Source organism: Panulirus ornatus, chromosome 4 (assembly GCF_036320965.1).
Source record: "Panulirus ornatus isolate Po-2019 chromosome 4, ASM3632096v1, whole genome shotgun sequence".
In the NCBI taxonomy this organism is placed as follows: domain Eukaryota; kingdom Metazoa; phylum Arthropoda; class Malacostraca; order Decapoda; family Palinuridae; genus Panulirus; species Panulirus ornatus.
In genome coordinates, this window is record NC_092227.1 from 31,000,777 (window position 1) to 31,014,477 (window position 13,701).

The window sequence follows — 13,701 nt, forward strand, 5'->3', positions numbered from 1 at the left end:
GAAAATGCCAAATGCCATCTAACGCCAGCTATTACAAGTAGGACACCTCGGTGAAAAATTCGACTAAGAACCAATAGGACATAAAAAAGGACACCCCTAGTGTAGGGAATCTAGGAATCATTGTCTTCAACAACTTACATTCTTCCAGCATTATTATGAAACTATCAAGAAAGCAGATAGGATGATAAGGATCTTTTAACAGAAACTTTTCATACAAAAGCATGGATATGATGTTGCCACTATATCTTAGTCTACCTGACCACACTTCGAATATGCAGTGCAGTTTAGGACCCCAACTTAAGCAAGGATATTCTTAAATTGGAAAGAGTAAAGCGCGGAGCAACTAAATTGATTCCTTCCTTGCGTAACAAACCGTACGAGTAGAGACTGCGAGAATTAAACCTATTCTCCTTAAGCAAGAGGCACATCCGGGGTAAATCAAATGGATGTTTCTAAATACATAAATGAAAATTTCTTTACAGTAGTGTGAGGATTATCAACGATAGAGGAGAATAAAGTTTAAAGGTCACCGAGTTAATCTGGACTGTATGAAAACTTTCCCAGAAAATGTTGTTCAGAGCAACACCCTTAACATCTTCAGAATTAGGCTTGATTACCAATTTTCATTCTCCGGTACTGAGCAATTCACTTAATCAGTCATTAATGCAGTGGTATATCATGCTTCCTTCTCAGCCACTGATCTCTCCCTGGCCATGCTGTTGTAACATACCAACATTTATTAACGAATGTCATCTGCTTTAAGAGTAAGAATTATTATATAATTCTTCAACATCAGGAACAATAAATGCATGATAACTCGAGAGATTATCCTTGTTATTGTCTTTATAAAAAAAAGTGAAGGGATGCCTGTCGTTGGTCATAGGATGCATGACAAATTCATGTTCATCCTACCTTAATGACTTTCCTCCAAAAAATTTTCTTTAGGCTTATTAATCTTGCAAGGTATTTTTTCTACTTGATTTCCATCCGACGTGTGCCGGAGGGAGTGTGAGGTGGGGAGAGAGCATTTGCTTTGCTTTCCTATTCTTCTAATGCTTTTAAGAAGTCGCTTTTATTCTTTTGAAGAAGTGTAAAGTCCAGATCAACTTGCTTACCCCTTGGTTTTTGTATCTATGTAACTCTACGTAAGTCTCATGCAGTTTCTTGAATGTAGTCTCCCTCTCTTATGCAGTGTCTGGAGTATACTCTCCCCTCTCATTCAGTCTTAGGAGTATAGTCTCCCCACTCATGTGGTGTCTGGAATGCAGTCTCCCCTCTCATTCTGTGTCTGGAAAGTAGTCTTCCTTCTCAAACAGTCCTTTGAGTGTAGTCTCCCTCTCATGTGATGTCTGGAATGTAGTCTCTCCTCTCATGCAGCCTCTGGAATGTAGTCTCCCCTCTCTTGTGGTGTCTGTAATGTAGTGTACCCACTCATGCTGTTTCTGGAATGTAGTCTCCCCTCTCAGGTGATGTCTGGAATGTAGTCTATCCTCTCATGCAGTCTCTGGAGTGTAAGTCTCCTCTCATGCTGCGTCTGGAATGTAGTCTCCTCATGTAATCCCTGGAGTGTAGTCTCCCCTCTCATGCTGCGTCTGGAATGTAGTCTCCTCATGTAATCCCTGGAGTGTAGTCTCCCCTTTCATGCAGTCTCTAGCATTTAGTCTCGCCTTTCCTCAGTTCACTATGCGGGTGCGTCTGGACGATGGTAACAACGAGCCGGCCGAGATAGACATCACAATCGCCGTGGTCAACGTGAACGACCTGCAGCCTGTGTTCGAGCAGGCCAACTACTCCTTCACCGTCACCGAGAACACTGACTGCTCCCTCGTCCTCGGCAAGGTAACACTCTCTCTCTCTCTCTCTCTCTCTCTCTCTCTCTCTCTCTCTCTCTCTCTCTCTCTCTCTCTCTCTCTCTCTCTCTCTCTCTCTCTCTCTCTCTCTCTCTCTCTCTCTCTCTCTCTAACACTGGAGAGTTTTGGCAGCATAACTGACGCAGGATGTTACAGGACACCAGTGAAGGCGACGCCCGCTTCGCACATCACAGACTGACACCGCTGGATGCATCATGATTAATGTTTTCTATTTCTCTCTCAAACATGTGACAGGTGTCTTGCTTGACTCTGTGAGATTTTGTCATATACTCCTAAAGATTACAGTTTATACATATTTTTTGTACTATTGATTATTCATTGCTTATACGTGTCTCAGTGAATGATTATACTTAGAAGTGAATGTCTTCTTCGTTCTTGTTCTCTGTAGTTCAGAAATCACACTTGTTCACTAATTCATACAAGCGTGTAATGCTGTAACTTAAGGGGGCACAGGACACTAGGGTGCAGTCAGAAGACAGACATCATTATTGCCTCACATGATGAGAAAGTGCTACGTGTTCACTGTACAAACCTCTCATTATAATAAATGATTTACCGACACTTAACAGGGATGCATCAGCTGGGCAGTGTTAACCATATTATAAATATTTTCACTGGGATAGATGATTTTTATCAGTTACTGATACGGATTGAATGAATATATTACTTATTATTTGAAGTTGCTACAATAAGGGATGCTGTGTCAGAATGTTATCAATTGGTACAGTGACTCCTACGATCAGTTTAATTTTTTTACGCAATAACTAATGCAATAAGTGCATTTGTAAGAAATAATGTCTGCTGAGTTCATGTCGTACAAATGACTCTACTCTCGTATGACAGTTCTTGCCGTCACCTTCTTAGCATTATCCTTATCGTATACTCACTGCTTATGTAACGATCAGCACAAGTACACGTGGATTCTTGTAAGCTTATAAGCATGAGCATTTGATACCACAATTCCCACCTTATGTCATAAAGTATTACAGCCTTTAGAGTGTTCACTACATAATCCTCACTCACTGCTAATGATTTAGAGTATATGGTACCCTTAGAAGGTTTATCATCATGCATGAATATTTATATTCTAAGCATTGATATCTATCTATTCTTTGTGACCCTAAATATGAATATCTGATATCGTAATTCTTTGTCATTTTAAGTATGAATATCTAACATCATAAGTTTTTCTAACCGTAAGGATGAATATCTGACAAGTGTTTACAATCCTAAGCATGAACAACTGATGTCATAAGTCTTTATAGTCGTCAGTATTAATACCTTATATCATATCGTTTGATCCTCATCATGAACGTCTGATATTATAAGGCAGAACTTCTATCGATGATATCATCATAGGAAACAGCCGCTGGCTTTCAGCAAGCTTACAAACACCTAACTACAAACTCCTGTGCTAGTTGTTTTGGTTTGCATGCAGAGATTACTTTGTCATTTATATTCTGCTATAATGACTGTGCCCCAGTCCACAACTTGAAATTATTATGACTGTCCCTGATGACTTAGTGAAGGACTCTCTAAGGCTTAATATACCATAGAGACTCCTTGATACCTGTGCTGATAGATAACTCCATCTTTCTTACCTCATAGGTATCAGCATTGGACCCTGATCTTCCACCAACAGCCAATCAGAACATCCTGTACTACCTGTCACCAGCCGAGCTGAGGAACTTCTCCATCGGGGACCGCTCGGGACAACTCTCCATGAAGGGCGTAAGTTCGTCTGGTTCTTGTAATGGTGTTTTTGTCTTGGAATCTTACGGCCTCTTAAAGTTTGTGATTATTGTTTGTATGTTACGGGAAGAGACCTTTACACTCGTGTTGCCCCGACAGACGAGAGTTGTGAGGAGTTTTCGATAAAAGATAGGTAGAAACTGCGTCTTGCAACCATCAATCTTAACTATATTACATTTACCCCACTGGGGCATCCTGTTCAAGTCTGAGTATATTAAGGAAGCTATGTTGGGTCGTCAGCGTATGAGTGCATTGGATTATTTATGAAGAGGAAATCGTTGTAAAAGGAGAAAAAAAGTGTAGGAGACAAGACAGAACTTTGTGGGACACCGCTGTTGATGGAGAAAAGGGGTAAGCTAATCCATCAACAACCAGAGAGTAAATCGGCCAGAGAGGGAGCTAGATATGAAGGAACAAAGTGAGGGAGGGAAGCCAAAAGAGAGAAACTCAGAGATGGAACCACGTTGCCAAACCCTGTCAAAAGTTTTGGATATGTCACGGGTAATTACGCTTGACTCCCAAAAATCTTTCAGGGATTATGACCAGATATTAGTAAGATAGGAAAGACTATAGGTGGTAGATCTCGCCTTGTGGAAGCCATACTAATGATTAGAATGAAGACTGTGATTTTAAGGTACGTAAGGATATGGGAGTTGAGAAGGAATTCAGAGGCATTAAACGATAGTTAGAGGGGTCGGAACAATCACCCTTTTAGAGATAGGATGTATTAATGCATGCTTCCAAAGTGTAGGATTTTTTTTTTTAAAACAGAAACGGAACAGACCACCAAACAGAAGGGCAAGTTCAGAGACACGCTCTTTCAGTGAACGGGAATGGATGCCACTAGGACCATAATCCTTTCTAGTGTTCAGAAAAAAAAAACGCTTTTCGAGCAGTCCGAAAAGAGAGTACGGAAAGGGGCATAGAATAAGTAAGATGAGTATTATGGGTGAAGTTAGAGGAGAAACTGGAACCAGAGTTGCTTTGTCTATGGGAGAGACAGCTGTTAGTACCGTCAGAGCAGAAAATGAAGGAAACGTAAAGCAACAGAAGCTGTTAGAGATGCCCATAGCTAAAGACAACAAAGACTTATTAGTGAATGACGAGGAGAGGTTAGCACTTACTTTGAATATAGGAACGCTTTACTTCACGGATAACATGATCCCCGTGATTAAGGGCAGTTATGCAGGCTGAATGGGAGACAGAGGAAGGAAAGTTTTCCAAGCCCGATTTGTCTGATTCCTTGCCTGAATGGCCTCAGAAAAGGAACAGCTAAACTAAGGATTAGAGGAAGTGGTCGTCTTGGAGAAAGAAGGGGTGAATGCTTCCATTCCCGCAAGAATAACCGCTGATATGCGTTTTGGGGAGACAGAAGCATCACCAAATAAGAGACAGTAATTTACCCAGGGAAAGTCAGGAAATAGATTTCTTAGTTAATCCAGTCAACTTTGTTGAGGTGCCAGTATACGCTTAGAAGGGGCTTCTGGAGGGGGAGGTACAGTTAGAATAGAGACATTTATAAGGGTGTGATCAGATGAACCAACTGGGGCAAGATTGAGTACTCACAGCGGGTGAACTAGAGGTGAAAAACAAATCCAGAATATTAGGAGAGTGGTCACATCAGTCAGGGTGGGAGATAATTTGCTCTAAATCTTTAAGAATGGGAAACATGAGGGCTTCAAAATCCCTTTACCATCCACATGGGAGAAATTCAACCATACTCTATGATGAACGTTGAAATCCCTGAAAAAGAGGATCTCGGCTTGCGGATGAGAGGATGTAAAAGTTTCTTGGCAGGAATTTAGATAGTCGAAGAAAGATATAAAAATTGTAGAATTAAAAGAGCAATAGGCAAAACAGAGGAAAATTTTGGTAGTTGAGAGACAGACTTTGAGGCACATAACATCAAAGTCTGGGAACTCAAGGTCCTTGAGTCATGCAGCAGTTGTGTTGATGTTGGAATAAGTACAAACACAATCTTTAAACCGAAATTGTGAGTGGACATTACGGTTGGATACGAAAATAGGACTAGTAAGAAAATCATTAGACAACTGTGTCTCAGAGGGATGTAAGATATTAGGAGAGTTACTATACAGATGGTGTTCATCAGAGAAGACGTTATACTAGAGAGACCACGAATGTTGGTGTAGTGAAGAGAAAAAGAGGAAGGTTTCACCGAGGGTGGAAAGGTCGTGGGAGGGGCAGGTACCACTACTGACAGAGCCTTTCCTCTCATTGGCATTTGAATCAGGCAGAAACCCGGAGATTCTTAGCACTTCATGATGCTGGGGACTAAGCTTAGGCTATGATTTATATTTCTTTCTGCTTATGTGCAGAACCTTACTTACTTAGACTTTAGATTCTATCTACCACTTATTCGCCCTGACAAAAACACTTTCCAGTTTGTATAAGTTTTCATGCCTATCGACGGTAGTAGCCAATTAAATATTATGCTGCTTATCCCAGTCTCTGAATTTTTCAAGTAAAGAGTAAGCATTAATAGTCTTAACAAAGAACTTTGCAACACACTACCTCAAGTCTGTCAGTCATACTTACTTCCACGTAATGCTATTCTTTGTTCCCAGTTGTCCAACAATTCACCGAACCAGCTATACATCTCCCTTGAAATACCGTGTAGGTTTGATCAATGAAATAATCTCGCCCAAGAGAACTTATCAAAGGCCTTGATAAAATGGCACAACTCAGGCGAAATCCAAGCTAGAGTTATGGGTCTTATGCCATTCAATTCTTTATGCGCTGAAAAACAAAGCACTGGGTAATAGGCAACCACCTACCAGGAAGGTACTACCGCCTGAGTGTCGGAAGGGTTAGTGACGGTGAGCTGTGATCCGGCACTGCAGTGACTGTCACGCTCACCCCCCTAGACCAAGTTGCTGCTTTGTTGCTTCACTTACACAAGGGTTGCTGACATTTAGTTTACAAAATCACACTCTCTCCGCCTCGCGAATAACACTTGTCAATACGTAACTCACTAGACTTCTTAACTGTACATTTTCTAACTTTACGCTTACATTGTTGTGGCAGATCACCATAATTTGTATCTGGTACTGTTTCAAGGTTAGTCCAAGGGTTGAGAGCTAAATCGCTCCCGGAGCACCCTTGACTGACATTAAACGATTAAAAACGACCTTACCTTTATCGACGCCTCTCGCAAACCTGACTCCTTCTCCCCTCATTTTTGTAGGATTCATAGTCTATGTTGAAAACCACCAGTCTGCGTCCTCATCTGATCTTCTGTCTGGAACCTAACTGTCTAAGTCTACTATTCACAATCGGATCTCTTAGCATACTGCAAACTTTGACCACTGTTTCCGCTCCCACATAGGTGTTTCTGTAGTGTAAACACTCGCCTCGATGGCCTTGAGTCACAGAGCTTTAAAGCTATTTGGCTCAAAATTCATATAACGCCTATAACTTTGCTTCTATGTTTCGTGTGTCCCCTCCTCCCCCAAGTTCCTTCAACTTTGTTCTGCTCTTCGATTATTAATCCGCCTGCCACAAAGCGTTACTCTGTTTGCATGAACATACTGATATCCTCTATGCAGGGGATTTCAGTTACTTAAGAGAGGATGTTTCCACTATATTCGAGAGGATCTCAGTGAAGACAGTCCCTTCTTTTTCCTTTTTCTTATTATCTGAAACAAATAATTCACCGTAAACGCGAGTTTCTGACTGACAACACCACTGCCTCAGTGCACCTAACCTATTCTTTTTCACTTCAAAACCTTCCCACTATTCACTTTTTATTTCTGCACTATTATGTAGGGTCATCTGACCACTGTTTCACTTCTGTTACTCTTATGGGGAAACGTTCGACTTTTATCACACATCTGCATAGCAACCCTTACTTGGAACTATGGAAGAGCACTATGATCCGTGTGTAGCTTAGTTTCCCTGGTAACATTATTGCTTCCCCAGCCGGGATGTCTCATGAAATGCTGACAGTATATTGGAGGTTATCTTGGCTAGGATGGGGTCCTATGACCCTTCCACTTATTGCCCAAACTACAATATGATCGATCTTGCTTTTATACCTATCGCATCATTATACTTGTCGCACCAGGGAGAAACTGATTGGAGCCTGTGGAGTCCCTCTTTTTCCCAAATCTCATTTCAACTTCATTCCTGCCTTGGAATCACTGTTATTCATAGACAGCACAGCTTCACAAAAGAAATGGTGATGATGTGTGACTTATTCTACTGATGAATGTTTCTGGTCTTAAAGAGACGCATCTTCAATGACTTCTGTAAGTCTTTCTCCTTTCTGACTGAATTAAATCTCATTGATAAATCAGTTCTTTCCGGCTTTTTGATTGCTTCTCACTCTTAATGATTCCCATTCATTCCCTCCCTCCACCTTCTCCCGTCTTGAACCTTTGCCCTCTCTGTAGTTTCCTCATGAAAGGTCTACCGAATGCAATACTAGACACAAGTGAGTAAAACGCACTGATCTGGATGGAATACATCCTCTTGCTCTTTGGATGTGTGACTCTAAAGTATATACAACCTTACTCGCTGTTTTTTTTTTTTTTTTTGTCTTAAAACCTAAGATTCCGTTTCGTCTTTGAAACATGCTGTGATACAGTCCATCGCTAAGAAAGAATATTGGTCCAAACCTTCCATCTATAGCTTCATGCTCTCACATCTGCTAATTCTAAACTATTCCAAACTTTCTATAACTTCACTATCTTACGCACTTAGAATTTCATTCCTTGCTTTCAGAATATCATCATGTCTTTCGCTCCACCGGTACTTTTCTCTCCCACTTGACTCGCATGTGGAATTCCTTTATCAAGGATTAGATAAATCTTTCGTCGTAGTCCTCGACACCTCCAAAAAGTTCGACAGCTTTCTAAGCCTTCTTCATCTGACCTTTATGTTTCTCTTTGTTCTCTAATGCATAGCTTTCTTTCTAGTCCGCCATTCAGGTGGTCACTGTTAAGACTGAAATCCTCAGAGCTCAGTACTAACGCCGGCCCTATATCTTTTCTGCATTCATCTAACCTCATTTACTCTTATGCCGAGGAATTCACTCTTAACACTTCAACTAATTTGCCTTCCTTTAATCATTCCTTTCTCACACTGAACATATTTCCTCTCTTAATTTGAATCTGTGTAGCATCTCAGAATGGGAGAGCGGTATCATGGTTGAATTTAACAATGCAGAAACACACCTTTTACCTATATCACTGTTAGAACCTCACCCAGTTCATACTGATGTATTCTAAGCTCACTGTCTGTTAGGGCAAAGCTGGGTATATTTGATGGTATAGTAGTCCCGACGGATATGTGTGCATTTAAAGCGTAGGACCTAGAGCAATTAAGGAAAAAGGTGAATGTGTTGGAAATTGAATGCTTCAGAACAGAAGGTGGTGTAAGGAGGGTTGATCGAGTAAGACATGAAAAGGAAATGACAAGTCGAATTAGCAGGAGAAGCATGATTAAGAGAGATGAAGAGGATGTGCTGAAATACAAAGGAATACATAGGAATTCAAATGGCAACAGATCACAGGGTCTATTCAACTCTGTTTGCTATAGAGGAAGAGAAATGAAATCCATTGATTAGTGTGGTAAAAGTAGAAAGGCATTTGAATATTTCAAGGAAAAGAATACCGTAAACTTTTCATGTAACTAAGGCGGCGCAAATCATTTTAGTCGTGGATTTGACGCGGTAATATTTATCAGGTTTATTCTATGGTAGTGCTCTTAACCACTCTAACCATTAAATCATTCCGTTTTCTCCTGTTAAAGAAAAAATACTTTACCTCATTCGAGGTTAGATGTTTGCTCAGGAATTTGTAACAATTGTTATGAGTGAAGTCAAAGATATATCCTTAAGTAGCGTGATAAATCTAGATTATCGAAGATTTTGATAATAGTGAATACCTTTATCAGATCACCTCTTAACCTTCTCTTTTCCAAGCTAAATAGATTTATTTAGTCAAATGTAGTTTCTCAACACAGAATTCATTATGGTAAGGCATATATTTTCTTTTAAGTAAGGTGACCAAAACTAATTCCGATTTTCTAACCGGGGACACTTAAATGACTTCTAAAGAGTTACGATAATCTCCCAGGAATTGAATTTGATATCCCTACTAATCGAATTTGATATCCCTGGGGATAGGGTACAAAGAATACTTCCACGCATTCCTCACGTGTCGTAAAAGGCGACTAAAGGGGACTAGAGCGGGGGGCTGGAAACCCTCCCCTATCTGTATTTTAACTTTCTAAAAGGGGAAACATAAGAAGGAGTCACGCGGGGAGTGCTCATCCTCCTCGAAGTCTCAGATTGGAGTGTCAAAATGTGTGTGGATGTAACCAAGATGAGAAAAAAGGAGAGATAGGTAGTATGTTTGAGGAAAGGAACCTGGATGTTTTGCTCTGAGTGAAACGAAGCTCAAGGGTAAAAGGGAAGAGTGGTTTGGGAATGTCTTGAGAGTAAAGTCAGGGGTTAGTGAGAGGACAAGAGCAAGGGAAGGAGTAACACTACTCCTGAAACAGGAGTTGTGGGAGTATGTGATAGATTGTAAGAAAGTAAACTCTAGATTGATATGGGTAAAACTGAAAGTAGATGGAGAGAGATGGGTGATTATTAGTGCCTATGCACCTGGGCATGAGAAGAAAGATCATGAGAGGCAAGTGTTTTGGGTGCAGCTTAGTGAGTGTGTTACTACTTTTGATGCACGAGACCGAGCTAAAGTGATGGGTGATTTGAATTCAAAGGTGAGTAATGTGGCAGTTGAGGGAATAATTGGTGTACATCAGGTGTTCAGTGTTGTAAATCGAAATGGTGAAGAGCTTGTAGATTTATGTGCTTAAATAGGATTGGTGATTGGGGATACCTGGTTTAAAAAGAGAGATATACATGAGTATGCGTATGTAAGTAAGAGAGATGGACAAAGAGCGTTATTGGATTACGTGTTAATTGATATGCGTGCGAAAGAGAGACTTTTGGATGTTAATGTGCTGAGAGGTGCAACTGGAGGGATTTTTTGGGTGCAGCTTAGTGAGTGTGTTACTACTTTTGATGCACGAGACCGAGCTAAAGTGATGGGTGATTTGTGCAAGCGAAAGTGAAGATTTGTAGAGGTTTTCAGAAAAGAAGAGAGAACGTTGGGGTGAAGAGAGTGCTGAGAGTACGTGAGCTTGGGAAGGAGACTTGTGTGAGAAAATACCAGGAGACCCTGAGTACAGAATGGAAAAAGGTGGGAGCAAAGGACGTAAGGGGAATGGGCGAGGAATGGGATGTATTTAGGGAATCAGTCATGGTCTGCGCAAAAGATGCTTCTGGCAAGAGAAGCTTGGGAGGTGGGCAGATTAGAAAAGGTAGTGAGTGTTGGGATGAAGATTTAAGATTATTAGTGAAAGAGAAGAGAGAGGCATTTGGAGATTTTTGCAGGGGAAAAAATGCAAATGACTGCGAGATGTATAAAAAAAAGAGGCTGGAGGTCAAGAGAAATGTGCAAAAGGTGAAAAAGAGGGCAAATGAGAGTTGGGGTGAGAGAGCATCATTAAATTTTAGAGAGAATAAAAAGATGTTTCGGAAGGACGTAAATAAAGTGCGTAACACAAGGGAACAAATGGGAACTTCAGTGAAGGGGGCTAATGGGGAGGTGATAACAAGTAGTAGTGATGTGAGAAGATGGAGTGAGTATTTTGAAGGTTTGTTGAATGTGTTTGCAGATGTAGGGTGTTTTGGTCGAGGTGGTGTGCAAAGTGAGAGGGTTATTGAGAATGATTTGGTAAACAGAGAAGAGGTAGTAAAAGCTTTACGGAAGATGAAAGCCGGCAAGGCAGCAGGTTTGGATGGTATTGCAGTGGAATTTATTAAAAAAGTGGGTGACTGTATTGTTGACTGGTTGGCAAGGTTATCTAATGTGTGTATGACTCATGGTGAGGTGCCTGAGGATTGGAGGAATGCTTCCATAGCGCCATTGTACACAGGCAAAGGGGATAAAAGTGAGTGCTCAAATTACAGAGGTATAAGTTTGTTGAGTAGTCCTGGGAAATTACGTGATAGGATACTGATTGAGAGGGTGAAGGCATGTACAGATCATCAGACTGGGGAAGAGCAGTGTGCTTTCAAAAGTGGAAGAGGATGGTGTGGAGTTCAAGTTGTTAGAAGCAGTGACAAGTTTTTATCGAGGATGTAAGGCATTTGTACGAGTAGGAAGAGAGGAAAGTGATTGGTTCTCAGTGAATGTTGGTTTGCGGCAGGGGTGTGTAATGTCTCCATGGTTGTTTAATTTGTTTATGGATGGGGTTGTTAGGAAGGTGAATGCAAGAGTTTTGGAAAGAGGGGCAGGTATGCAATCTGTTGTGGATGAGAGAGCTTGGGAAGTGAGTCAGTTATTGTTCGCTGATGATACAGCGCTGGTGGCTGATTCGTGTGAAAAACCGCAGAATCTGGTGACTGATTTTGGTAGAGTATGCGAAAGAAGAAAGCTGAGAGTGAATGTGAATAAGAGCAAGGTTATTAGGTACAGTAGGGATGAGGGACAAGTCAATTGGGAGGTAAGTTTGAATGGAGAAAAACTGGAGGAAGTGAAGTGTTTTAGATATCTGGGAGTGGATTTGGCAGCTGATGGAGCCATGGAAGCGGAAGTGAATCATTGGGTAGGGGAGAGAGCGAAAGTTCTGGGAACGTTGAAGAATGTGTGGAAGACAAGAACATTATCTTGGAAAGCAAAAATGGCTATGTTTGAAGGAATAGTGGTTCCAAAAATGTTATACGGTTGCGAGGCGTGGGCTGTCGACCGATAGAGTTGTGCGGAGGAGGGTGGATTTGCTGGATATGAGATGTTTGAGGACAATATGTTGTGTGAGGTGATTTGATCGATTAAGTAATAATAGGGTAAGAGAGATGTTTGGCAATAAAAAGTGTGGTTGAGAGAGCAGAAGAGGGTGTTTTGAAGTGGTTTGGTCACATGGAGAGAATGAGTGAGGAAAGATTGACCAAGAGGATATATGTGTCAGAGGTGGAGGGAACGAGGAGAAGTGGGAGACGAAATTGGAGGTGGAAAGATGGAGGCCTGAACATGCAATAGGGTGAAAGGCGTGCAAGGAATAGTGTGAATTGGAACGATGTGGTATACCGGGGTCGACGTGCTGTCAATGAATTGTACCATGGTATGTGAAGCTTCTGGGGTAAACCATGGAAAGTTCTGTGTGTCCTGGATGTTGAAAGGGAGCCGTGGTTTCGATGCATTATACATGACAGCTAGAGAGTGAGTGTGAACGAATGTGGCGTTTGTTTTCTATTCCTAGCGCTACCTCGCGCACATTCGGGGGGAGGGGGTTGTTATATCATGTGTGACAGGGTGGCGATGGGAATGAATAAGGGCAGACAGTATGAATTATGTACATGTGTATATATATCTATATGTGTGTGTGTGTGTGTGTGTGTGTGTGTGTGTGTGTGTGCGTGTGTGTGTGTGTGTGTGTGTGTGTGCATATATATGTATATATATGAGATGTATAGGTATGTATATTTGTGTGTGTGGACGTGTATGTATATACATGTGTATGTGGGTGGGTTGAGCCATTCTTTTGTCTGTTTCCTTGCGCTACCTCGCAAACGCGAGAGACAGCGACAGAGCAAAATATAGATAAAATCCCTACTAAGAACTATTGCACTGCTTTCAACCACTTTAATTGATAAATCATTCCATGTATTAACAATCTTGTTCAAGAAACAGTTGGAGAAAAAGCTTTTCTGGGCTACTGACTTAGCTTTAGGTCACCAGAGACTATACTATCTAAAACTTCCTCATTTATATTTTCTTTTGTAGTTCATGAGAAATCATACTGTAACTTGCGTTTTTGCTTTTACTACCGATTTTTGCCACCTGTGAATCCAGTCCATCAGTTTGTCTATTTCTGTTTGAAGTTGCAGACATTCAGGTTCTGGTAAAGATTTATATCCCAACTTAGTATGGACCACGGATGTATACATCTTACAATATCTTGACGTGAACGAGAAAGAGAACAGGTTTTAAGACTGATCCCTTTGGCACACCTCTTCTCACGTCTAACCATTGTGATCCTTAACCGT

General features: G+C 41.1%; 1 protein-coding gene across 1 annotated transcript; it reads left to right on the forward strand.

The window, feature by feature from the left end:
- Window positions 1-1,683: 1,683 nt before the first annotated feature.
- Window positions 1,684-8,872, forward strand: LOC139764681 (protocadherin gamma-C4-like). Its single transcript, XM_071691567.1, has 3 exons — window positions 1,684-1,839; window positions 3,480-3,661; window positions 8,764-8,872. The coding sequence occupies exons 1-3, from the start codon at window positions 1,684-1,686 to the stop codon at window positions 8,870-8,872; spliced, it is 447 nt and encodes a 148-aa protein (XP_071547668.1).
- Window positions 8,873-13,701: the final 4,829 nt, after the last annotated feature.

Excerpts from the sequence above, each read along its gene's own strand:
- LOC139764681 (XM_071691567.1), top strand. The coding sequence starts at position 1,684 with ATGCGGGTGCGTCTGGACGATGGTAACAACGAGCCGGCCGAGATAGAC. Across the intron at positions 1,840-3,479 it reads GCTCCCTCGTCCTCGGCAAG|GTATCAGCATTGGACCCTGA; the intron begins GTAACACTCTCT and ends CTTACCTCATAG. Across the intron at positions 3,662-8,763 it reads GAATCTTACGGCCTCTTAAA|CATCTCAGAATGGGAGAGCG; the intron begins GTTTGTGATTAT and ends GAATCTGTGTAG.